Genomic DNA, 26,123 nt, shown 5'->3' on the forward strand with positions numbered 1-26,123 from the left:
TTGTCACCTGAGCCATGCCCTGCACCCTTTTGCATTAGCTATTTTTTGGATACTGTCTTAAGTTTTTCCTCAGGCTGACCTGGACTTTTATTCTGTTATTTATGCTTCCCAAATAGCTGGATGACAGGCAGGTCCCTAGCTTATTGGTAGATGGAGTTGCACTAATGTTTTACCTCAAACCTCGTTCTTCCCAGTCTTTGCCTCCTGAGTAGCCGGGGATACAGGTATGCGCTATCTCACCCAACCAAGTAATGTCGATTTTTGAGATTTGGTTGCCCAGAGCCATGGATTAGGGTATATGCTCTTCAGTGAAGCCCTTTCAACTCTTATCATTATCTTGCAAAAAACACAGAAAAACAGATACAGTTTTCTTTCTCCACATAGTGGATGTATTGATAAAACACACATTTTAGACAGAGTTAAGAAGTTTGAGTTTATTTTAACTTAGAAAAATAATCAGGAACAAAACGTACACTATTAATTTGATTCTGGCATAAAGCCATTACCATCTGGTTATAACTTCTAATAAAGAAATATCATGGATATCTCACAAAAAGCTTCCTGGGTATTCTGCTCTATGAAAGTAAAATATAACTGGGGCTGTCCTCCTAAGCAGATTCAGAATAAATTAATCCCAAACGAAGGCAGAGGCAGGGTGCCCATACCACTGCCTCCCTGCCCTGCTTCCTGTTCCCACCCTTCAGTCGTGCGTGATGTGAAGCTGCAATGGACTGGCTGGGGAAGGTTGTGTCAGAAATGGGGTGGCACATGACATATTCATATATAACATAGTAAGTGTACATGAGCATTGTACACACACATATATATATATATGTGACCAAGACTCATCCCATGCCTCTGCACAGGCAGAGTCAGGGTGAGTCCCTCGGTTTCTAGACTATTCCATTATAGTGGCTATTCATAGATGAAGTCCTGAAAGGATGCTTTCAGCATGGAGACTCTACATAGTCATTGTCCAGCCCCCGGCGGAACCGTGCTGTCAGTGATCGGCTGATGACAATTACCCGGGGTGCCATGCAGTCCTCCCTGCGGTGCAGAATGTTCCAGATGAGCATGGCAGCTGCCAGGGTGGCCAGCAGACAGGCACCAATGTTCAGGTAGCAAGACCAGGATAGGTTGGTGTAGGGGCCAATTCTGTAGAAGGTTACCAGTCCGATGACTAACACAAAACCTGTAGAGGGAAGAGAAATGTTCTAGAAGGCCAACTCTGAGCAGGAGCTCTGACTAGGCCCCCTGGAAGGTAGGCTACATCCCTCTTCCCAGCTGTATCCTTGGGTGGTTGCTGAGCCACCTTGTCTTGGCCTTCTAGGGGCTCCTACAGCCTTTGGACCTGGGGCCGGTGGGCAGGGATGGATATGGGAATGCTGCGAGGGGAGTCGGTCCCCATCCTGCTGTCTTAGGACTTCCGGGCATCCGCAGTGCCACCCACAGCATCAGCACCCCGCAGCCTTGCCCACCCCACACATCCAGCAAGGCACTTTGGTAACAGTTAAATCTGACTTTTATAAGTGCTTAATTAGTTCAAAGCAAAAAACAAGCATAGATATTTCCTAAATCTTATCTAGGAGCAGGTTGGCATTTCACTTAGTCCAGATTCCTGTTTGTGTGTTTTCTTGCCGTGACTGTGCTCTCAGAGGAAGTGGAGATTTCCTCTCAGATCGGTGTGGCTCCTTCATGTCCAGGGGATGGCAGGACCAGGCAGTAGCCCAGCCCAGGTCTCTTCATGTGTCCAACTTCCCCACTAGCTTCTGAGGACAAGCGTGCAGTTCCAGAATCTGCCTCTTGTCTCTGTGCCCCGCCCTCCTTCCATCCTGCTGCTGCTTCCTTGCCTGCCCGCCAGGCAGGGGCGCCATGAAATAGGTGAGCGCTGTTCAGTCAGGAGTTCCAGAGTTACACGTTATGCCTATCTTAAGGGGAGGCAAGTGGTTTCATTTTGTTAGTTTTTCCAGTATGAAAATCGGGGTTGCCCTGAATGCCAGGCACCCAGCTGGAGCCTTGGCCACAAGAGGTAGAATCCTCAGGCAGAGAAAAAGCTGAGCCTTCCCTGGCCCTAGTGACCTAGTGAACCTGAACCCCACTGCTGAACCCCCACTGGCCTGCACATAACAGCTGTGTGTCTGTCCCGAGGGTCGCTCCTCTCCCAATACACCACCTCTGCTTTCCTCAGGAAGTCAAATCGTTCATGGTCCTGGTATCTGGTAAAGACTTATCCTATGTGTCTGCACAAGCAGGGCCTGGAAAAGTTCTTCAGCTTCTAGACTGTTCTATTACAGAGGCTACTCATAGTTGAAGTCCTGAGAAGGGAGCACAGAGAATCCTTGTAGACCTTGACTAGCCCATGGCAGAGTAACAGCCTTGTCAGGGAGCTGTAATAACAGTTACTTAGGACACCATGCAGTCCTCCCTCTGGTAAAGAATGTTCCAGATGGACATGCTCTGTGGTCTCAGACAAGAGCAATGTGGGACAAGAGACAGATAAAGAGATAAGAGGAGCAAAACCTGTGGGTTGTTTTTCTTAAATTGTATTTTGGTCTTTTGGCCTAGGTTCTCATTGTGCAGCCCTAATTGGTCTGTCTCAACCAAGTTGGCCTGCTCCTGTCTCAACCACCTAGTGCTGGGATTACAGGCAGGTGCAGAAACACCAAGCCTTGATTCCTTCTTTAACATTTCCTTTGACTTCACCCTCAACTCCCTCTCTTCTGTCTGTACACAGTCTCCTGAATGGGAGCACACATTAAAAGAGAGAGAGAGAGAGAGAGAGAGAGAGAGAGAGAGAGAGAGAGAGAGAGAGAGAGATAAGAGGAGCAGAGATAGACACAGGGTGACAGAAACAGAGCCAAAGGTGGGGAGGGGAGAAGAGGGATTACAGGCTTGACTTCCCTCATCATCACTGTCCTTGTAGGACATGTGAGTTGAACACTTGCCTGCATCACATTGTTCTAAGAGAAGGCAGTTATTTACTTTGCCGTACTTGGAGCTTCATGTGTGTTGGAGAGCTCCTGGCAGCTTCCTTCCTACTAAGGCTAGTGCGCTGTGGTGCTACCCGCTGATGGAGGAACCTCCAGCACTCACCCCAAAGCACAGGGCTGTGCTTGCAGTCTGTGACATCGGCATTGGTGGTAGTGCAGTCAGAACGCTCTTGGTGTGGTCCCCTGCTTCACACTCATGTCATAGGGTCGATTTTGCCAGCTAAAGCAATTCCTTATGCTTGTTTCAAGACTCAGAAGAGGTGGAATTGAGGCAGGCTGGGCTCAGAGGGTGCCCACTTAGGTCTTCTAAGACGGGGTAATAAGTAAGGCAGGGTGTGAGAACTGGAGCACCTCAGGGAGCCAAGGCTGGGAGGGGAGGTATGCCAATAGTATGGACAGGCAAGAAGGATTTTCCCAAGCAGCAGCAACTGGTGCTACCAGCATCCATCTACCCCTTCTGTTTGTACATGTTATAGAAGCATTTTGTGTCTATGCCGGTACTAGGGCTTGAACTTAGGGCTTCGTGCCCTTGCTTAGTTTTTTGCTCAAGGCTGATGGTCTGTCACGAGAGCCAAGCCTCCAGTTTTGGCTTTTTTGTTGGTTAATGGAGATGAGAGTCTCAGGTTTGCCTACTTGAACCAAGATCCTCAAAAATGAGAGTAGCTAGGACCACTGGTATGAGCCACCACTGCTTGAGTCAGAGACATTTTTAGAATTCTACAACACCCTCCTTCAGAATGGGACATGGCGAAGAAATCTCTGTCCATAGACTCAGGGTGAAGTGCCCAGTAGGGTCAGCCCCGACATGGTTCCCTGGTCAGGCTTGGGGACAGACCATAGGCATCACTGATGTAAAAAGAGAGGTCTGGAGGAAATGGCTTGCAAGACATTTTCTCTGGAAACATGAGCTTTGACAACTTGATCACAAGAGCTGATTGAACCTTCTGGAAAGGACTGAAGTGCATCCATGGGATGAGAACAAGCACCAACCATTGGCATACCCAAAGAATGAATCTGCCTGCATCAACAGGACTGCATAGGAGTGGCCTGGTGTGGCCTGGGCCGGCAGGTCCATGACTATTATGCCATTGTAGCCCTGATCAGCTTGGCTGCAGTGCGGGCCCGTGATGTTTCTGTGGTAGCTGCAGCCCAGCTGCCATGGGGGCCTCGGGGGCAGACTTCTGAGCAGCACCATGCAGGAGAGTCACACCAGGCAGGCATACGAACATGGTTCAGGCACAGGCTCAACTCTGCAGCCACATCTTAGGTCAGAAGAAGCTGGGTATGGCCGCCCCAGCATGGAGAAAGATCGTCTGGCCTGACAGCACTGCCGCACTAGTCAGATGGCCAAGGACTGTCACACTGGATACCTCAGGTGCCCACAGGCCACCTGATCTTCACTGAATGTGTTTCATGTGTCTTCCATGCACAAAGCCTCCCAGTGCTGCAGAACGTGACCCTGCCCACAGCCTGGCAGCCTTGTCTGGCCTCATGCCCCTTCTCCTACCGCCTGTGGCTCATTAAGACTCAGCCAGACCAGTCCCTTTCCACTCCTCTAGACTTTTCTTCATGCTGCTGTCCCTACACTGGGCCACTCCCTCCCTGATAGGATGCAGTTATGGTAGAGTTGCCAGAGTTGTGCCCTCCTTAGCTCTCAGAGCACTTGGCATCTCCCATTGTCACTCCTGCTTATTTACCCATTGGTGTTCTTGGGCCAGAGCTTGCCCCACTTGTGGACCATGGCACCCCTGGAACTCTCAGCAACCAGTAAAAATCCCCACAGCAGAGTAGAGTGCAGTGAACCCCATCAGAGGACAGCCCCCGTGCCCACCAAGGCTGCACAACAGTGGTACCTTCCAAAGCCCGTGGAAGGACATGTTCACCCAGGGGGTGATTGCACTCAGTGCATTTGCCCATTTCAAATACTAAGGACAGCAGTACTAGGCATTAGTACAGTACTAAAGTTCACAGATGGCCAAGGCCCACTGATTTGCTCTGAGATTGCTAGCATCCTTTTTGGGGTGAAAATGAAATTTACCACCATGCCTGGGGCAGGTGGAGAACCAGGGCTGGGCCCAGCCTCACTGAGCTTTCATTTAGCAGGCCCACATCACAGCAGGAAGTACAAGACTTAAACCCTGTGCACTGGGGAAACAGGACATCCTAGGACAGACACGCATTGCAGGCAGCACCCACACCCAGCACTGGGGCAGCTGTGTGGGGCTGTTGCCCTAGCAGCCTAGGGTGAGGGTTTCTCGTCCCAACTGCTCCATTTCCTCAGGGGCCCAGGAGAAGCCTGGCCACTGGGGAATACATAGCAGCTCCCCCTGCCTGAAGGCATTCATCTGCACTGTGGCCACATTAGCTGTGTTGCTTTATTGACATTTCTTTCTTTTCTCCAAGTACTAGGGATGGGCCTCAAGCATACTAGACAAGCATTCTGTCACTGAAGTACAGCCCAGCCCTTTCTTCTTTTTCTTTTTCTTTTTTTCCCATCCTGGGACTTGAACTTGGAGTAGGTAGGATTACAGGTGGGAGGCACTTTCACTCAACAGAGTAGACTCTTATTATCCCTCCTTGCCATGCTCAGCTATATTGTTTACCATGTACACAGATTCAAGTTTCAGAAAGTGCACCTGCTTCTGAGAACACTCAATGTATGATTAAGTTAATTAAAGAAATAGAAGTCCAGATGTGTACAAGTGACCTGATGTAGCCACCGCTACACGTACTGAAAGTACGTGTTGGAAAGTACGTGGGTGATAAAGATGGTGAATCCAGTGTAAACCAAAGCCTGACAGATGGACACTGTCTACAGAGGAACTGTAAACAAGCCAGCGTGCTACCTCTTCCATCACGAGCCTTGAGAACCATGCGTTGGTATCTAACAATACGTGGCACAGTGCTTGTTTTGGCATGGTTCCAGGCGTCTTGCTTTCTTTGACTGGCATGTAATCCGGAAGCTGCCCCTTACTCGCCTGTTTTGTAGAAAAGCAGAGCGGAGTCTAGGTGTGTGCTCTGTAGAAGGGTGTAACTAAAGTTTCCTCTGGAGCTGTGTAGGGCACACACCTGTGATCTGGTACTTGGAAGGCTGAGGTAGGAGAAACCACCACCAACAAAAAATTCCACATATCACTCCTTTGTGAATACCCGTGTAGGCTTCTGGTTTGTTTGTATTTGACTTAGAACACACAGAGGCAGAAAAGGGGGTTGTGGACTTGAAAGAGCCCTCTCATTACCCCATCACACACAGGGGACCTTCAGAACTATGAGCCAGGCTGCAAACCTTCGAGGATTGGGAGGGGGTTGCTGAGGCTGGTGCAAGGGCACAGCTGTGGAGAGCTTCGTGCAGCCCCTATGATTGACCATCATTCGGGTGCTGCTCTTGATTAGATGGAGATTTATGGACTAAGTAGACACATGACACAGTACTTTTGTCATGTTCCATGTATCTTCCGTAAAGAGCAAACACACATGTGGCAACATGGAGGCTAAAGATTTAGTGTGTCGCTAACCTGGGCCTCCTGACATCCATGACAAGGCAACTGGGGTCGCTGGCTACGTGGACTGTGCTGAAGACATTCAGAAACAGTTTGCTTTTACTCTCACCCTTCTCTGCTGGGATCATAGGAGGCTGGAAGGAGATGGACCAGGGAGCTGAGGCTGGCCTTCAATTCAGAGTTCTTCTGTCACTACCCCAAAGGACAGCTCTTTTCCTCCTCAGTGTCCTTTCCCCTGAAGATTTCTCTCCCTAAACATGTTAGTGATGTAATAATCAGTTTGTCCAGAAGCAAATCCAAGGGAAGAGCTTCGGCATACACTAAATTCTGCACTCGGGATCGATTCCATCTCCACAGACTCGCGTTGCCAAAGCAAACAGCCTCTTCCTGTGCGCCAGCCCTGCGGGCGGTGTGGATGACAAGGCAGCCAGAGAGCGGCCCTTTCCTCTCTTTCTTCCTTCCTGCCTGCTTCCTGGGGCCTCAGCTTCTGTCACAAGGTCTTCCTTTTGGAATGACTAGCAAACATTGCCCACAGGTGGCATCAGAGCAAAGACCCTGAAGCTGACCCCTGAGGCTTCACACATGGCTGCAACCCAGCAAAATGCTTGTGCCTCCCTGCAGCAGCACCCGCTGCTGAGAAGCACTGTGATGAGGGGACTATATTTCAGACGCCGCTGGGGCTGGCAGTTGTGTGCCAGAAACAGCGAACAAGTCTGGTCTCCACTTCTCTCATTACTGGTCTCGAAAACCATTTGTTGGAAATCTACCAGTTCCTGGCACTGGGAAGATACTTTTTAATCCTTTGTGGGGCTTGAACTTGGGGCCTGGGTGCTGTCCCTGAGCTCTTCAGCTCAAGGCTAGAGCTCTATCCCCTTTGAGCCACAGTGCCACTTCTGGTTTTCTGGTGGTTCATTAGAGATGAGAGTCTCACAGACTTTCCTGCCCAGACTGGCTTCGAACCATGATCCTCAGATATCAGCCTCCTGAGTAGCTAGGACACTGGGCAAGTGGTCCCTCTTTCTCCTCAAGGATGTTGTAGGGTTGTTGGAGGGAAGAAGATCAAGTGGTTCCACTAAGCCCAATGCTCTAGGTGGTCTCAGATGGAGAAGGGAGAGGCAGGAGGTATATATGGCTGGGACACAGACTGTTGCTTGCAGACTCAGTAAACAGGATGGATAAGTCAGGTACTCAGGTTCAGCAAGTCTACCCAAATGTTTTAATCTCCATACCAACATCTTCAAGTCTAAGAAAGCAGAAAGTTCCCCCATTGACCTGTGAGATTCCATTTCAGTGTTGGTGAGATTCCATTTCAGTGTTGGTGAGCTCCATTACTGAGAACGTCAGCATCTTCAGGGGCATGAGTTCAGTGGCCCTGGGCTGAGCATAAGCTTTTCAGTCATGAAAATAAATCGTACAATTTCCAGAAAAAGGAGAAAGAAAGCTGGTGGGCATGGCACTGGGAAAGGCTTCTGGCAGCTTTTGGCCAAAGTCAACACTGCCAAGAACGTCAGACGTTGTCTTGGCAAACATCTTATATTTATCCACTACTGAATGGGTGCCATGAAACATCTCAGTTTGCACATGAGCTCTGCAAAGTCCAAACTGTTAAAAATTTGGGTGCAAGCACTCCAAATTAGACAAGTTCAAATTCGCCTATTTGGGAGGAGAGAGATGGTATGCGTAGCTCATGGCCTGGCCTGTTGGCTAGGTTCCATCAAAGGAGACCTATTGTTGGGGGAAAGGAAGATCTAGATGCCCCTAGGAATGCAACTCTGAATGAAACGTGAGTCAGCTTCCACCAACCACTTCTTCCCAGGAGGCCCCTGAGCACTGGGATGGATTGGAGCTTTGTCATGCTGGGGACTTTGGTGGCTGTACATCACTATTTTCCAAAAAGGGCTGGAAAGGGGTTAGACCCACAGTCACAGTAATGGGCTTGAAGGAAGGATGTTTAGAGGAAGAAGCAAGAAGTGTGGCCTTCAGGGTCACAGGGTTGTCCTTACCCACTGAGCTCCTAGGATGAGGGAGAGGCCCCACAGAGCTCAGCATTCCACAGGAAGAATGTCACAGATCCTGTGTGGACCAGGACCAGAATGCCACACCAGCACTGACCAGAAGGGATGGTGAGGACCTCACCAGCTTGGCCAGTACCTGACTACAGTGTCCTTCTCCTGGACTCTGATGGGCAGCAAAACTGTGCTGAAAGCTTCTGTGATAGCTGAGGAGTTGCCTTGTGAAGATACAGTTGGGTCAAGTGCAGAGCTCTGTGGCAGCTAGGTGGTCTCAGCCAGGATTTTGATTATTGGGCCAGGCCTAGTGGGGCTTGGATAGCAGAAAGCAGGTTGTGGAAACCATCATAAACACCAGAGAAGCAGGTAGATGGGTATGGCAGGAAGAATACTCCAGAAGCACAGAATTCTCTCTAGGACAGCTTACCCATCGGGCATGTGTGGCAGGCGAACGAGTCCAGGTTCTGCATTTGGCAGAAAGGATGTGCTTGGGATGGTCACTCCTCAGAGCAGGGGCACCCAACTGGACTTCAAGGCACAGTTAGTGCCAGCCCAATGCCATCCTTCAAATGCACTCCTGTTGGCCAGAGGCCAGGCACCCCACTGCACATGCAGAAGACATGGGATAGAGGGACTCAGCTGAGGTCTCCTGGGTGGAGCTCTGCCAGTCCACTCTGGCTTCCATACTGTTCCAGGTGAGAGTCTATTGTTTTCACAGGCCACTTGCCCTGGCCTATTATTTAATGCCACTTTCCCTCTTCTACTTATCCTACTCCTGTGTGTACAATTGGAGGTTGTAGACCATGAAAGATGCAGCAGATACAAGAGGCCGCAAGAAAGAAGAGAAGATGGGAAAAGGCTGATACAGAAGGCTGAGCAGGTGCTGTGTGGCAGGCCTGCAGCTGCCTGGCCTCCCCAGTGGGGAGTCCTGGAGTAGGCACTCAGGCCTGGATGGGCAGTGCCACACGCTGAGTGGCAGCGAGGGAGGAGCTGGCACCCGCTTGAGCAGGCCCACTGACACACTACAGATCCTCCAGATAGGGTTGTGAGTGCTTGGGCTTGGAGCCTGGCATCAACCTGTTGCTGTAGGTACTGTGGGAGGGTTTCTGAGTGCTTTGTGTGTGTAGGCTGGCCATCAGTGGATAGACTGTATCCCACCGGGGCCTCAGGAAGGAGAGAACAGGAATGTCCTAATGTCTCATCTGCCAAAGTAAGAGACAAAAACGGGAAAAGGGAGAGGAAGGGAAGGGGACCGGTGTGGAACGGCCTCCTGGTGACTGAAAGGCCACTGGCCCCACATCCCACCTTTCTCCCCTGGACCCTGGCGGTGTCCTCATGGCTGCCCTGAATTCTTGTACCCCAGGCCCTGTCACCCCGACAGACAGTGGGCGTCCATGGTGGGATATGCATAGAACAAAGGACAAAGAGGAATTTTTCCCACTCAAAGGTAAAATAGAATTAGACTGGGAAAATGCTTGGAAGGTGGTGGAGACAGCATTGTACATGCGGTGGCTGCACACGGTAGAGCTAAGCTGCAGAAGGGCTCTGGAGCCTCTCCACGTGGCATGGGGGCTCCCCCTCCCCACCTGGAAACACACTGGTGTCCAGGTTGGTGTGAAGTGAGGGTGAAGGCAGGCGAGCACGCAGCCTCCTGTGGTTGCAGAGTAAAAGGGGAGCCCCTTTTGGTCGTTGATTTCCAGGGTTTTCTAGCCCCGACAGCCAACCCCAAATACTTTCTCTTCCTCTTTTCATCAGCATCTTCTCTCCCCCTGCCCGCCCACCTCACCCCAGTACTAGGACTAGAGGTTCACTTGACAACAGGTAATAGCAGGCGTTTCCTCGTCCTGTGACAGGACATCCTGGCGCCCCGCAGTCTCTCCCTGGCTTTAAAACAGACCCGAGAACAGGAAAAAACCCAACGCTAAATTTAGCAGTGTGATAGAAGAAAGGCACATAGCTGCTCTCTGTACTGTTTGTCAATGAAACAAGTCTAAACAGGCCAAATGCATTTCCTTTTTGGGCAAAACAGACCTGTCAGGCTCAATGGTCAGGCACAAGGGGTGAGGCAGCCTAGAGAGGAGGGGACACCCCCCCTAAACATTTGCCCAGGCTATTGCCTGGTACTCTGCTGTTTTTTGCCGTTACCAGTGTCTCAGGATTTCAGGACATTACTCAGGCCCTCTGATGTTCCCCTTCTGGACAGGACTGCCCCCAGCAACTCAATTTTAGCTAAAAGGGAGCGTGTCCTTGGTTTTATTTCTTTGTAATACATTACTTGGAAGCATCTTGGCCTTCTCCTGAAACAGGAGTTGCAGGAGGCAAGTTAGGAGTCCTGACATGTGAGACCTTCAGTAGTTGTCTAATGACTTCAAGTGAGAGTCCCATGGACATTTAATAAGAAAAACAAAGATTAGCTAGACTCCAGTGTCTCACACCTGCAATCCTAGCTACTCAGGAGGCTGAGATCTGAGGATTGTGGTTTGAAGCCAGCCCAGGTAAGAAAGTCCATGAGATTCTTATCTCCAATAAACTACTGAGAAAGGGCTGGGAATATGGCCTAGTGGTAGAGTGCTTGCCTCGTATTCATGAAGCCCTGGGTTCGATTCCCCAGCACCACATATACAGAAATGGCCAGAAGTGGCGCTGTGGCTCAAGTGGCAGAGCGCTACCCTTGAGCAAAAAGAAGCCAGGGACAGTGCTCAGGCCCTGAGTTCAAGCCCCAGGACTAGCCAGAAAAAATTTAAAAAATAAAGTACTGAGAAAAAGCTGGAAATGTCACTGTGGCTCAAGGGGTAGAACACTAGCCTTGAGCAAAAGAAGCTCAGAGACAGTGCCCAGGCCAGGATTTTATGCCCCAGGGAATGCACAACAGAAAGACAAGGACTAATTTGATTACCCAGATAGGAATTACTTTCAAAATCAAAAACTGTTCCTTTTGTTCCTTTTAAGTCTTTATAGTGTAGAGTTTTTATTTATATGTTTTTTGGTCTGAGAACTCAGTTTCTGTATCTGATGCTTTCACTCATTAGCTAGCACACTACCAACTAAGCCACACCTCCAACCCCAAATGTAGAAGTTTTAGACCCAGCCTTTCCAATCAGGTTTTCAAAATCTTCCATTTCCTCCTTGAAGGGATGGAATTTCAGAGGGTCACATGTGACGGAGCCTCAAGGCCTCCAAAAGAGTAAGGAAAACTTTTATGGCTTTCAGGTCAGTAGAGGGCAAAGTGAGTAAATTTCCTACACATGCCTTGATGCTTGGGATAGACATAAGAGAACAGCCTTCTCAAGTACTGGAGGAAGGGGGCGGGGCTGATCCTTGTGTGCACCCCCCCCCCATTCATTCTGGTGGTCGGTGGGGAGAGGGGGAGGCGTTACCCTGCTCTGCAGATGGGTAAACTGCTCAATACTTTGCCTGAGTTCATATGAGTAGTGATGGGGCCAGGATATCCCAATTGTCTTTGCAGCAAGCCCTGTATTCTTCCATGGGGGTTCACAGACCTCCGGCTCTGCCTCTGACCGGGAAGTGACTCGACCAGGGCCATACCACCGTGCTATTCATAGTGCTCAGAGAGCCGGGTTTCCTGCTTCCCACTGGGGCACTGCCAGCCCGGGAATACCTGTCAGCCTCACTCTGGAAACTGCCATTTCTCAAGAAAGATAAGAGTCTAGGATCCATTATTCCTAGAATGATTCACTTCAGACTTCCTGCCATTTCCTCTGCTGGAAGTGTACATTCAACCCTGGAAAAGACTGCCGTTGTACCCCAAGGCAGGAAGGGAGGCAGAGGAAAGGCACACGAGGTGACTGATAGCATCCCATGCCCCAGCCCTGTGCATAGATGGGCTGCTGGCTCCTATGTATCGATAGACCATGGGACTGACTCGTCCCCTAAATCCCTGAGCCTTTGGATGGCGCAGCAAGCCCCCTACCCCTTGGGTCCCAGTGAACAGCTGTCATGCTTTTGTATGTTCAGAACATCCCAGAACAATTCTGTGTATAGTTTCTGGCTATGCCACCACTCATCATTTAAAACAACTGTTTTCTTGAGTTCCATACCATCTTTCCCCACAGGGCCCCTGAGGCTGATGATTGGGTGGCAGATCCGTGTTCAGAGGAAGTTGTCTGCTCTCCAATGACCCAAAGCCAGACTTCCTGGCCTCCTTCCAGGACTCCCCCAACACTTGCATGGTGGCTCAGGGAAGCCAAATTATGGTCTGCATCTGTGTTGACAGCCAGAATAGGAGCATGTGTAACATGCTAGCATCTTCTCTCTGTCTTATACTGCTTATGAGAAAAGGCCTGTCCCAACCCCAAGTAGGGCCTCCAGAAGCCATGTTTACAACAGAGCACCATCCCTGACTCCCTTGACCTCCCCCTGTGCCTGTGCCTACATGGGTCAGGTCAAGCTTGAGTCTCCCCATTGCCCCTGCTGGTTCAGCACAGGCTCACTCTCCCCCTATTTCAGCTTAGCCACAGGACCCTGAACCCCAGCCCAACACGGCTGCCGAAAGACCAGCTACAGATCCCATAGACTCATCCACACAGAGCACATCCCCATGAGCTAGTACCACCTTTAAAATGGTAAAGGAGCCAGGCACCACTAGCTCGCACCTGAAATCCTAACTACTCAGGAGGCTAAGATCTAAGTGTCAGGGATGGAAGCCAGAAAGAAAGTCCATGAGATTCTTACCTCCAGTTACTGACCAAAAAGCTGGAAGTGGAGCTGTGGCTCAAGTAGTAGAGAGCTAGCCTTGAACACAACAGCGCAGGAACAGAGCTCAGACCCTGAGTTCAAACCCCAGGACAACACCAAAAAATAATTAATTAAAATGGAAAAGGGCATGACTGATAAAGGCTGGGGTTGGGGGAGCAAGTTGCATCCTCAGCAGTGCTCTGCCCTGCTTTTATCCATAGCCATCAGGGAATGACCTATGGTGGCTGCCTGTGGCCACACTTAGAGGTGCAACCTGGAACCACCTCCTGGGCCACTTAGGGTCGTAGAGTTCCTCCTGCAGCAGCAGAAGGCTCTAGTGGGTCTGTGACCATTCCCCTGCTTGGGGTACTTACTTGCCAGCTGGAACGCAGCGGCCATGGCTTCCTCCCAGCATTGGGACTCTGGTGACATCAGGGGTAGGCCCGTTAGCCCCAGGACAAATGTGAGCTGGCCCACGGCGAGGGCTGCTGTAGCCACCAGGTTGCAGGCACGCATCATGTCAAACTGCACTGCAGGCAAGGAGGGAAAGCAGGTGGTGAGAGGAGCTGATGTGTTCAGGTGGCTCCGCCATAGGCATCCTCCTTGGAGATCCACACACCTTGAAAAGGCAGTAGACACAGCCAGAGTCTTCTCATGGCAGAGCCTTCTGGAAGCACCTCGGCTACCCACCTTGCCTCTTCCCAGCCACTAAAGGTACTACAGCCCCCGTTTGGCTGCAGTGGTCACATCTCCTCTGGGCCAGGCCCAGTGTTCCCCAGAAGGGCCACATGGTGGCTGAAATCAGGGAAATCCCTGCTGACAGTGTAGTGCTCCCTGCTCCAAGGACCCCTCCAGGTCTCGGTGCCTCTGCAGCCACTCAGGTTTGATGATCTCAGACTCCTCCTGCAGTGAGAGACTTGGGCCTGCAGGGCGACACTGAGGGACTGATCTTGGCTTCCAACAACCAGGGGCAGAACAGGGCAAAGCTGGGTCTGCCCAGGCTCCGATCACTCTTGTCACCTATGGGACTACTCATTTGCATTCTGCCTGCACCTGCCCCACGGTGTGCCCCCTACCCTGGTCTTAGGAGAGTGGTCAGGGAGTTCAGCAAAAATAGTGGAGCCACAGGGGAGGAGCATGTGTCTGGTGGAGAAACTTCTCTCCAGTTCTACCTCACAGCAGAGCCTGTGTTGCACTTTGGAGGGACGGGGTCACCCCAGTGTGCCTCTGCTCCCCAGCTCTACATTACTCCAGGCCAACAGTGAAGGCTAAACTGTCAGCCTCCATAACCAAGATGGTGACAGAGAAGACAGGGAGGCGTGGCCACAGTGCACACTGAGAGGTGAACTGTGTGTAGAGTGAGGGGGGCAAACAAGGCCCCATTTCCAGAGACTGGTAGCTCCTCAGCCCACTGCTCACAGTGAAGCCATGGGAGGCCAGTGTGGGAGAGGGTGGTGGTGGTCAGCACAACCAGGCAAGGGAGGAGTGGAGCTGCTTGGCTTTTGCGGGCTGTGAAATGGCTGGGAGACAGCGTTGAGCCACTGTCGCCAGTACCAGCAGCCTCGTACAGTTCGCCGTTCACTTTTATCAGTGCACAGTTTAGTTACAGAGTAGTTCCCAGCTCCCAGGTTCAGAGCGTGGCTCCTCACACTCCACCCAGGCTTGGGGTGCTCACCATCGGCTTGCAGTCCATCTCTGCTCCTCCACTGTTGCCATTCCCAAAGCCCTGCCCCTCCTCCTGCTTGCCTCCTCCTGCCTCTTTTGGAGGACCCATGTGGGTGTGAGCCTGCCAGCCTCAGGGCTCTGCTCTTGGGGGCCCAGTGTGCCTCAGAGTCACCTCCACACAGGGTGTGGTGGGAGAAGGGGTGTCATTGAGAGACCATAGATAAACAGTGGCACTTTACTACATCTCAGAGGGGCAGTAGTGTGGGTTGGCACAGCACTTGCTCAAGCTCTACACTGCCCACCATGACGGGAGGCTTTCTTGCCTCATAGGCCTTTCCCAGACCATTAAAGCACTGTAAGCCAAGCTGTCTCATTGCACGTGCAGTGCACAGACCTGCTTGTGGGGCAGTCATCCCCCTGCCCGAGGCCCTGGGTACACCCCACCCCATCAGCAAGCAGGCCAGTCTCTGACCCACATTCTTCCTGGGTCGTGTCTATATCTAGGCTTTGGAGTCGGGGCCTTCCAAGGGTTTTGTGTCACTTCCTGCCACCAATCAGCCTGTCCTGCCGCGTGTGTGTGTGTGTGTGTGTGTGTGTGTGTGTGTGCCAGTCCTGGGGCTTGAACTCAGGGCCTGGGCTCTGTGCCTGAGCCTCTCAGTGCTCAAGGCTAGAGCTCTACCCCTTGAGCCACAGCACCACTTCTGGCTTTTTCTGTTTATGTGGTGCTGAGGAATTGAACCCGGGGGTTCATGCATGCTAGGCAAGCACTCTACCACTAGGCCACATTCCCAGCCCTGCCTATTGTGTTTTGAGCTGCTTCCTTCACAGCAGACCCTCCAGTCCCTTGGAACTCGAGGGGTCTTTCCCACATCCCAGGCTCTTCCAACATGTCTGCCCTACCTTGCAGGTGGTTCAGACAGCTCTTGGGCTAGCAGGTCTCTTGAACAGGCTGCATACATAAGGAGCTACACGGACAGGCTGCTGGTGGCTCATACCTGTAATCCTTGCTACTCAGGAGGCTGAGAGTTGAGGTTCAAAGCCAGCCAGGCAGGAAAATTTGTTAAGACTCTTATCTCTAATTTACCACCAAAAACCCATAAGTGGAGCTGTGGCTCAAGTGGTAGCCTTGAGCAACAAAGCTCAGAGACAGCACCCAAGCCTTGAGTTCAAGTCCCAGGACTAGCACTAAATTAAATGCAGATCCCAGCCTAGTGCAGTTTCATCCTCCATAGTCGAGGCACTGGAGCAGAGACTGGGGGTCTGGAAGTGTTAGGGGTGGCAGAAATGCTCTTTGAGCCCTGGCATGGCAGCCTGCAGCCTGAGGTCACTCCACATTGAGTGACTTGCTGAGACCGGAGGGATGGACATGGAGGCACCCCTCGCCCTGCACTGCCGAGGTTTTAGGCCCATGGCGGCCTGGGTGGCTTGGCTCAGGACGTGAATGTCAGTGCAGTGAGACCAGAAAACAGGGAGCACAGATCAGACTGACTGCAAGCCTGCTCTTCTGCCCTGCACCCTGTCCTCCCATCCTCTGCCTCTGCTGGCTCTCTTGTTCCTGGCAGCCTTGAGCATTGTGCCATGTGTGGGGCAAGTCTCTGAAAGGCCCCCATCCAGGGCTCTGCCTGGGTTTGGTGCCTGGGGATCACTGCAGAGCTCTTGACTGAGCTTGCCAACCCCAAGCCCCGCTGCCACACCCCCCCAGAGGGCTCACCATCTTGGCATTTTACCTGTGCCAGCCCCACTGCCACGCACCCAGAGGGCTCACTATCCTGGCATTTCACCTGTTGTGCCACCTTGTGTGCAGCCCTAGACACCCCTGTGAGAATGTGGCACAGGCCATGTGGAGACACTTGGGTCCCTTGGAGCAGGGGTGGGGTTTTGCCTGGAGCCTGGCTGTGCCGCATCAAGCGTCAGTCACTGCTCTTGTACAGCCTGGGTTCAGAAAAGGACTTGAGGTGCCTGACAGACTGGTGGCCCAACAGGGAGCAGAATCATCAGCTGGCAGGAAAATCCTCCATGACCCTCTCCACAAAGATCCAGTGTGACATGGGAGGGGTATTGGGGCCTGGACAGGACAGACCTAGGACTCGCCCTCCCAGCCCCAATCCAGCATGCTTGGGACACTCAGTGGCACAGAGGGCCTAGATCAGCTTAGAATGTCATGGAGCAACCCACATGTCCCTTGTCCTTGGGTCAGGCCACTCAGATGTTTGTCAGTGGCAAGGACTGAGTGATTGTGACCCTGTGCTGGCATGTGATGTCTTCCAAGTGTCTGTGGCCCTGTGACCTGTCCTGTGGTGCCGCCCCCCCCCCCCAATGCTGGTTTTCAAGGTGGCATTGTCAGCAAGCCACATAGCCCCAGGCCACAGAGAGATGTGCTGAGGGGTTTGTAGAGAATGCCAGGTGTGAAGGGGCACTGCACTTGCCACACTGTCCCCACCGAGGCCTCAGTTGTGAACCCACTTAGGTCATGGGTGTCTCAAGGTCTGTCTTGGTTGAAGGCAACAGCGGGTAGCAAACAGTCTTGTGGGCCGGGGCACAGGTGTGGGTGGAGCAGCCTCGGCCAGAAAGAATAGTGTGTGAGTCTCACTTGGAGTGAGAATCAAGAAAGAAGACAGGAGGACTTTTGCGAGCCTCAGTTTCTCTGCCTGTGACAAGGGGATGGTGTTTCCCCAACCCCTTGCTCTATATATGCTGTGGGTTGGAGAGAGAGCTGAGAGCCAGCAGCCATACAGAGTGGTGCTGAGGACTAAAGAACTTTCCCTGTGTGAACCCTCAGCCCATTAAGCCTCATCTCAGCCTTGTGCTTTCTCCAAGACCAGTATTACCCCTTCTAAGCAAGAATGATCTATCCTTGAGATTCCATGGTGTTTCACAGTAGAGACTGGGGTGCCTTGAGTCAGGCCTCACCATTGATGTGGGGAGCTGTTGTCTGGGAGAACTCACTCATCAGCAGATACATGGCTGTTTCACATGACACCTTTGGTGGCTATTTGCCTATTTGCTATTTATGCCTCCCTCTCCTCCTTCCTCTCAAGCTAGGGCAGTGACCAGACTCTGCCACCAGACAGCTGAGGAGGGAGATGTCAGAGGGCTGGCACCCTGACCCTCCCCCAGTCTCCACTCTCCCTCCCCCTTTCAGAGCCTCTCCCTTAGCCCCAAGGCCTCCCTCCACCCTGCTTGCTCACAGCCGTGCAGGCCCTGACCACCATGGAAATGAAGTTAGAACTCACCCACATAGTTTTCAGCTTCTGGTTTATTTTACTCATCATATCTATTTTCCACCAAGGAAAACTGTCTTTCCTCAATGTGGTTAGTGTACCCTGCAGAGTCACAGAGGAAGCCCCAGAGGGTGTGCAACAGATCCCCTACGAAATGGAGCCAGAGGAAGAATGTGAGCCTAAGGAGCTATCATGTGATCTTGTTCACCCGTGGGGGTGGGGCAGGTCCCAGCTGCCCTTTCCCTGTCTCCTGGGTGCAGTTTCCCCTCACACAGCCCCTCTGAAGATGATAGGAAAACAGGCAGACTCACGTTTGACGGTGCCTCGAGACTCCTGGAAGCCTGCCGACTCTGAGCCCCAGCCCAGCGCCTCACAGTCCTGTGCATCCACGTGCTCGGCTCTGGCCCCGGGGCTCGCGCCTCCCCGGCTCCTGTCCACCAGCCAGCAGGATTTCCATAGCCCCACGCTCCGCTTGCGCCCATCCTCCAGGGTCTGGTACACCCAGTTGGGAGTAAAGGCAGCCGCGTTGTTGAGGATGAGGGAGACCAGGGCCACCAGCACAGCTGTGGCCACAAGTTTCTGGACAGTCATCACGGATTGTCCGTGTGGTCCGTTTATCTTGGAGAAAAATCCCAAGTTGCAGTCAGCTGCTGTGCATGTGGGGAGAGCCGATACTGCTAGGGGAAGCTAGAGAACATCGCCGCTCATTCTCGGAGGCCCAGCAGCAGTTCCAGCCAGGCGCACCCACGTCGGAGGAGTGGAGTGAGGCTCATGGGACAGGTCCAGGTGAGCTGCTCACGGCCCTGCTTTATCCTCCCTCCTGCACCTGGAGCAGGGCCAGGCCTGTGCTGAAGCCGGGCACCAAGAGGCCCATCCCAGGGAGAAAATGGGGACCCGAGCGAGAATCCAGAGTTGTGAGTGTGCCGTCTTCCCGGGGAGCAGAGGCCAGGGAGGCCGTGTCCACAGCGCCTCTTCTGTCCTACAGCAGCAGAAAACAACGTTACTTAGGAGGAGGCACAGCGTGGGAACTGGTCGGCTCACACTCCAACACTGGCTGTGGGAGCTGGTCCAAGCTGAACTCGGGGAGCAGTATGAGCTCAGCCGCCTCTCTGCTGCCTGGGCCCCGGCCTGGTGCCTCCGCCACGAGTGGCAGGTCCTGGAAAGCAGAGTGTCTGCTGCAAGAAAGTATGTGTGTGCGCGCGTGTGTGCACACGGGCCTGTGTTTCCTCGTCTCTCAGTAGAGAGGAAATGGTTGTTTTTGAGGCTGTTTTTGGTGAGCAGGAGGGCGTCGCCAACTGCAACAAATAGCAGCCCTGCACTGAGCCAGACACTAACAGGATGCGTTTCCTGATGGGAAAGGCCTGGGAGACTTGTGGGGCCCCCTCCAGCCCACCCTCCCTCCTGCGCCTGCCTGCTTTCTATCCCAGGGGAGGGGCTGGGGATGCTGGCTTGGCCGTTCGTCCCTCACGTGTCAGCCCTGAGCCTGGCCAGCTCAGAAGCAGCTCCTGTGCTGGGCCTGGAGCCTGCAGCAGACCTCAGACGTGGCAGGCAGGCAGAAGTCTAAAGGTCCAGGCACCCAGTTATCCACAGGTTCCCTGCACCTGGGTGCCTGCCATACTCTGCAGTTGCCATGTTCCATCCATATGGCCTTGGGGTGCACACACTGTGATATATTACTCAGGCAGAGCTCTTTGTTTTAGGTGGTACTGGGGATTGAACTAAGGGCCCCTCACTTGTTAGATAGGCGCTCAGCCATTCAGGAAACAAGGCTCTGTTGCTAGCTAGTTCCTCAGCCATTATGGAATACAGCCTTCAGGCATTTCCTATGGCCACATGCATGCCCTAGCCTGGCCAGTGGGCTGCCCCAAAGCCCCCCATTTCCTGGGAATGGCACCTCCAGTCACATGTGTCTGTGTGAAGTCAGCACTCACCACTTTTGGCCAATGGTTGAGTCCTCCTTTCCTTAAGGGATTTTTACCTATTTTAGGATTTCCCCCACAGGAGGTTTTACCCACACAGGCTTCTTTCTACTTTTCATTCTCGCTGGGCCTGAGGGAACGTGGATTTTTGTTATTGGCCTCTCTACAGCACCACAAACCTGATGAGTGCAGGGCGTGGGGTTATGTATGTCCTCGCTCACACTGACAGCGTCGGGCGCCAGTGGCTCACCTCTATAATCCCAGCTATCCAGGAGGCTGAGACCTGGAGGATCAGGCTCCAAGCCATTCCAAGTAGAAAAGTCTGTGAGACCCCAACGCCAATTAACCAACAAAAGGCTGGACTGGAGACATGGCTCAAATGATAGAGTGCTAGTCATGGGCAAAAAGCAAAGAACCACTGAGCTCAACCCAGGTACTGGCACAAAAGGAGATGGAACACCACCACCACCACTACCACCATCCTTAGCAGTGTAGCCACGGCTCCTCCACCTCACTCCCTCCCCAGGAAGATTTGGGGTTCAACATCCCCAGCACTCAGTGTTCCTAAGCACATCAAGTGCCAGATGGCTTTGGAATCCCAGTGTCCCTTGAAGCTTCAGAAGAGAATCCCTGGCACTCCTTAAGTCATTTGCCTTTTGGTAGCTATTCAATGGCTGCTATCTAGTGAAATAGAAACACAGAGACCTTTCTCTTTTTAGATGACATTTCACTGCACTGCCAGGTGCCTCAGCCTCCTGAGGAGCTGGGGCGCCCGGCCACCCTGCCTGGCTGGGCAGATGGTCTCATTTCCTGGAGCTGGGTGAGGAGGCAGGCGGGACTGGCTCCCTGCTCAGGGGTGATCAGAGCCCCTGGATGTCTCCAGCATTGGCCTTCCCAGCCCTCCCTGTACTCTGTGCTCCTCCTGGCTGGCCTTAGGACCCCCAGCCCTCAGCTAGCTGGCTGGGCAGGAGGGAGAAAGACCTAAGGACAGAGGCCCATCCTGGGATGTAACTGTTCTCAGGATCCAGGGCTCTCATGTGACCCCTGGGGAGGCCTCCCACCTCGGGGCCTGATGCCCAGCCAGGCCCCTGGCCTCCACAAGGGCTCCTTCCTGTCCTGCCTGCTGTCTGCTGTCTTTGGCAGCACCTTGCATTCCAAGTCTGACTGCAGCCCCTGCCTGTGCAGCTGCCACCCCTGCACTTAGACACATAGAGCACCGTGGCACCATGGGCTGGGCAACCGCAGGTCTCCTGACTGAGGATGGAGCCCACTGCACTTCTGCAGAGATTCCAGGCCTGTCTCAGGGTTGCCCCTCCCTCCTCCCTCGGCCACATCTGCTTCTGATTTCAGGCGCCTGGGAATGATGGAGGACAGATGTGGTCACTCCTCGCAGACACTTGGACAACAGGAAACTCTCAAGACTTGGACGAGACTTGGAGGGTGTTCACTTCTTGGAATTTATGTCAGATGCAAAATCCAGAACGCCACACTGGAGTGTGAGCTAGCTCCGGGCTGAGCAGGCTGTGTGCGGAATGCTAGGAATCGCGTGGGGGTTGAGACTCTCTTGGGCTGGATGGCAGCTACAGGGCACTGCTTGCAGGCAGCAGGCAGCTGCTTCCCTGGGTCCAGGCTAGTTCAGCTGGTCTGGACTCAGCTGGGGCCAGAGACCCTGCCTTCCCATGGGCTTAGCCTTGGCCTTCCAAAAAAAAACCCTCTCAGCTCTGTGTGAGCCCCTAAGACAAGAGCTGGTTCAGGCAGAAGACCACATGGAAATAACCTGATGTTTTTTTTTTTTTTTTTTTTTTTTTTTGGCCTGTCCTGGTCCTTGGACTCAGGGCCTGAGCACTGTCCTGGCTTCTTTTTGCTCAAGGCTAGCACTCTGCCACTTGAGCCACAGCGCCGCCTCTGGCCGTTTTCTGTATATGTGGTGCTGGGGAATCGAATCCAGGGCCTCATGTATACGAGGCAAGCTCTCTTGCCACTAGGCCATATCCCCAGCCCCCAACCTGATGTTTCAACAACATGGACAAGGCCTTGTCACACCGAAGGCCAGAGAAGCACAGGGACACTGAGTCAAATCTCTGGGTCCGTCTCTTGTCCCCTAAGGGGGTCAGATGGGCAAGAGCACTCCGCCAGGGGGGAATAAGGGAGCCTCGGGGCCTGAGCCAGCTGCCTCTGCCCTCAGGGAAGTCCTGCGCTTACCATCACTGGACATGAACACAGGCTGCCATGCTCTCAAGACCAGCCAGAAGAAAGGAAGCTACTCTAGCAAGAAGAGACAAAGAGGCCTGGCCCACCCTGCACCTGCCTGGCCCCCAGGCCTCTGGAGATGATTCTGTCACGTGAAGCCGCTTGGAACAGATGGTAAAGAACTCCTGTCTAAGTCGCATCTTGCCACTGATGAAGCAGCCACAAGTGCCACTGACCTAGGCTCACAGCAAGCCCAGGAAGGCAACTGCAATGCTGGGGCATCTGAGAGGCTCCACACTGGTGCTGCTGAGATTCCACACACAGCGCCAGGATCTCTAGGGCAGCAGTGGCTCGGGAGCCCTGGGTGCCGCCGGGTGTCCCACGGAGCCCTCCATAGGGGGCTGCTTTTATCTTGGCCCTTTAGAGACACCCAATTTTACACTCATGGTCCTTTCTCATTTAACCAGCACAAGAGAAAAGCTTCAAGTTTGTGTGCTGAGACTGGTTTCTTGCCTGAAAATCCTGATGATCAGGAGGCAAAACAGCCTTTGACACTGGCCATCACAGCACTGACAGAAGGCCAGGGCATGTGACAGCCAGCCTCTGCTGCCTCTGAGCCACCACCGTGAGTCACTTGGATTCCAAAGCCCTAGAGGGTGACGCCTGCTTCCTGGAAAAAAGACAGGCGCCCAGTGATTGGCACCTCCCAGAGGTCCCGCCCCTGCCACACTGGGTGTCACCTTCACTGCACCAGTTCTTTTGTGTATCCTGGAAATGACAGGCCAGCCTGTGAGAAGCCCCAGGAGAGGCCATCAAAGGATGAGGAACCACAGGGAAAGAGTGTGGATGTTCCCCGCAGGCTGGTTCCTGGTCCCACCCAGTTCCCCCAGTCCAGTGCCACAGGCCTAAGTGCAGCTTGTGGTCCAGCCTCCCCTCATACTCTAGGGGTGTGCTGCTGAAACGCATGCATCACGCATGCATCACACCTGCCCTCGACACCCTATGACACACATCTACTAAACCAGTTATGACAGGACCCAAGCAGATCTGAAACATCTCAGTTCGCATGTAAGAAAAGCCACCTGGAAGTGTTGCTTCAGTCCCAGGCCCTCACAGTCATGGCCTCAATGGACAGAGGCTTCAGAGCAGCCTCTACTACGCTCCCACCTCAGCAGCTCTAACTCTAGTTCCATCTACATTGGAGATCCTGAAAGGGGGCCTCCTTTCATCATGGAGACGCATGCCCACAGTGGGCCCAGCCTATTTGCCTTCTCTAGAGCACCACCCACCCTCATCCTTCTGCTGTGGCAGGCCAGTGGGAAAACCCCCAAGCCCCTCACTTACCAGGACAGTGGCTGCTTCTCCTGGGCCTCTGTCCTTCCACGTTCCTTAGTGCAGCCAAGTCTGGGAGGCTGGGGTGGAATAGACTTGCTCCGCCTCCAGGGAGAGGGGGCTGCTTCTGCCTGGCCTTATCTGGAGAATGTGATAGGAGGGCCTGGGATGGAGAGTCCATCAGACACTCCTGCTTGCATCCCCTGGGCCCCAAGGCCACTCCCAGGATTTGCTGTGTGTGTGTGTGTGTGTGTCACATGTGTGTGTGTATGCTATAGTCTTTTTTTTTTTTTTTTTTTTTTGCCCATTAGAGCTTAAACTCAGGGCTTGAGCACTGTTTCTGGCTTCTTTGTGCTCAAGGCTAGCACTTTGCCACTTGAGTCACAGCGCCACTTCTGGCCTTTTCTATATATGTGGTGCTGAGGATTCGAACCCAGGGCTTCGTGTATACGAGGCAAGCACTCTTGCCACTAGGCCATATTCCCAGCACCATATGCTATAGTCTTACATCTTGATGGCTCATGCCTGCAATCCCAGCTACTGGGGAGGTAGAGATCAGGAAGATCGTGCTTTGAGACCTCATCTCAATAATTCTTGCACGGTGGTATGTATCTGTGATCCCAGCTATGCAGAAGGCTTTAGGTAGGAAAGTCATTGTCCAAGACTGGTAGAAACATGAGATCCTATCTGAAAAATGACAAGGCAAAAAAAGGGCTGAATGTGGCTCAGTGTTAAGAGTGCCTGTCTAGCAAGTAAGAGACCCTGAGTTCAAACCCATACTGCCACAAGAAAGTAAGTCCATAAGAATGCTGTTCGTGGCCAGCTGGGCAGCAAGGCCCGAGGAATTCCATCTCAACTCGTGGTCAAGGAACAGACTTTGCAGGAAGCAAGACCCTGTCAAAAATAACCAGCACAACATATGGCTAGGTCTGCAGTTCCACAGAATACCTGCCTAGAAAGCATAAGACCCTAAGTTCAAACCCCAACAGCACCAAACAACAAAAACCCAGAACCACGTGTGGTAAGGAGGAAATGGCATCACAAACACATGTCATGAGAGAGAGACACTTAGCTTCAGGACAGGGTGCTTCCCCTTCCCTCCTTCTGGGACACGGAGTGTGATTCCCCCTGCAGGTCCCTTCTGAGTGGTCACATTGCCTTGGCAAATTGTTGGTAGGAAAGGGCTGGCAATTGACAGGCCCTCCTCTCTCTCCGCAGTGAAGCCGTCTGGGAGAACATGGCACGCATGTGTGTCAAAACCCAGCGTCTGGATGTGGCGAAGGTGTGCCTGGGGAACATGGGCCACGCCCGCGGGGCCCGGGCACTGCGTGAGGCTGAGTGTGAGCCAGAGCTGGAGGCCAGAGTGGCCATGCTGGCCATACAGCTGGGCATGCTGGTGAGTGGGCCCTGTCCCCGGAGAGGCTGATGGGAAGGCAGGCATTGGCCAGCTGTTGGGCTCTCGGGGCCCTGTGGCCAGTGGAGAGCAGGCAGAGGCATGTGTCGGGTTGGTTGGTCACCAACAGAAGCCTCTCTGAGTAGCCTAAGCTCCAGGCTCAGAATGGCACTGATGCACTCTCAGTTCACCGCACATCTTTCCCAGCGGGCCCCCAAAGGCTAACTTGTCATCAGGCAGAGGCCCAGGGTGGGGTGCAGCGTTGGGCAGTGGGGTGCACTTGTGAGTGTGGGGTGACTCCTGAGGAGAGGGGCTGCCACCTGCCATTCACCCACACTGTACCGCTGTTCCAAGTGAGGCCAGCTGGCTGGAGCAGTCAGACCAAGCCTCTCTAGCGGGCTGTGGCACACCATGAGAGAGCATGACATCACTCTCTCCATGCGGTCTTGTGCCTCCAGGGTGCCTGCTGTGCACCTGCCCTGCGGTGATGGAATGGCATCTCCAGCCCTGTGACCCCCCTCTTCTCCACTCCCAGGAGGATGCCGAGCAGCTGTACAAGAAGTGCCAGCGCTATGATCTCCTCAACAAGTTCTACCAGGCCTCGGACCAGTGGCAGAAGGCGGTGGAGGTGGCTGAGCTCTACGACCGCATCCACCTGCGCACCACCTACTACAACTATGCCAGGCACCTGGAGGCCAATGCCCACTGCGGCCTGGCCCTCAGCTAGTGAGTGGCTTGCGAGCATGCGCCTGTGGGATGGGGACAGGCCCTGGCACTTCTCAGAGGAGGTCTCTGTGGTTACGGTGAATTCAGTAAGCCTGACCACTGCTGCACCACTACCTGACACAGAACCAACGTGCCCCCCAGGACATGGCCACAGACCCACTCCCCCCATTTGGAACTCATGTGAGGATCCGTGACTAACCTCCTGGGCCCACAGCACAGGGCATTCCATTGTCCCTGAGAGAGCACAGGCCTGTTAGCCAGGCGCTGTTCTCCATGCAGAATGCTTTCCTGACTTGTTCTGTTGGCACAGCCTCTAGTGATGAGGCTGAGCCAGGAGGGAATGAGGTCCTCTGGTCCTTTGCTCTGCAGCTACGAGAAGTCAGACACCCACCGCTTCGAGGTACCCCGGATGCTCGCCGAGGACCTCCAGTCCCTGGAGCTCTACATCAATAAGATGAAGGACAAGTGAGTGTCCCCAAGGAC

The 26,123-nt window shown here is 53.2% G+C and overlaps 2 protein-coding genes across 2 annotated transcripts in view; one reads left to right on the plus strand and one right to left on the minus strand.

Moving 5' to 3' along the window:
* Window positions 1-26,123, plus strand: part of Ift140 (intraflagellar transport 140) — a 57,469-nt gene that overhangs the window by 23,992 nt on the left and 7,354 nt on the right. The window contains exons 19-21 of the mRNA XM_048332924.1: window positions 24,740-24,917; window positions 25,450-25,640; window positions 26,010-26,105. Of these exons, the coding sequence (XP_048188881.1) occupies window positions 24,740-24,917; window positions 25,450-25,640; window positions 26,010-26,105 (465 nt within the window). The remainder of the gene's footprint in view (window positions 1-24,739; window positions 24,918-25,449; window positions 25,641-26,009; window positions 26,106-26,123) is intronic.
* Window positions 420-19,417, minus strand: Tmem204 (transmembrane protein 204). Its single transcript, XM_048332932.1, has 3 exons — window positions 18,392-19,417; window positions 13,569-13,724; window positions 420-1,192 (listed from the first exon to the last, which is right to left on the minus strand). Exons 1-3 carry the CDS (start codon window positions 18,669-18,671, stop codon window positions 948-950), a joined length of 681 nt encoding a protein of 226 aa, XP_048188889.1. The 5' UTR covers window positions 18,672-19,417; the 3' UTR covers window positions 420-947.

Source organism: Perognathus longimembris, chromosome 23 (genome assembly GCF_023159225.1).
Source record: "Perognathus longimembris pacificus isolate PPM17 chromosome 23, ASM2315922v1, whole genome shotgun sequence".
NCBI lineage: Eukaryota > Metazoa > Chordata > Mammalia > Rodentia > Heteromyidae > Perognathus > Perognathus longimembris.

Excerpts from the sequence above, each read along its gene's own strand:
- Tmem204 (XM_048332932.1), bottom strand. The coding sequence starts at position 18,671 with ATGACTGTCCAGAAACTTGTGGCCACAGCTGTGCTGGTGGCCCTGGTC. Across the intron at positions 13,725-18,391 it reads GTCTCGAGGCACCGTCAAAC|TGCAGTTTGACATGATGCGT; the intron begins GTGAGTCTGCCT and ends CCTTGCCTGCAG. Across the intron at positions 1,193-13,568 it reads CGCTGCGTTCCAGCTGGCAA|GTTTTGTGTTAGTCATCGGA; the intron begins GTAAGTACCCCA and ends TTCCCTCTACAG.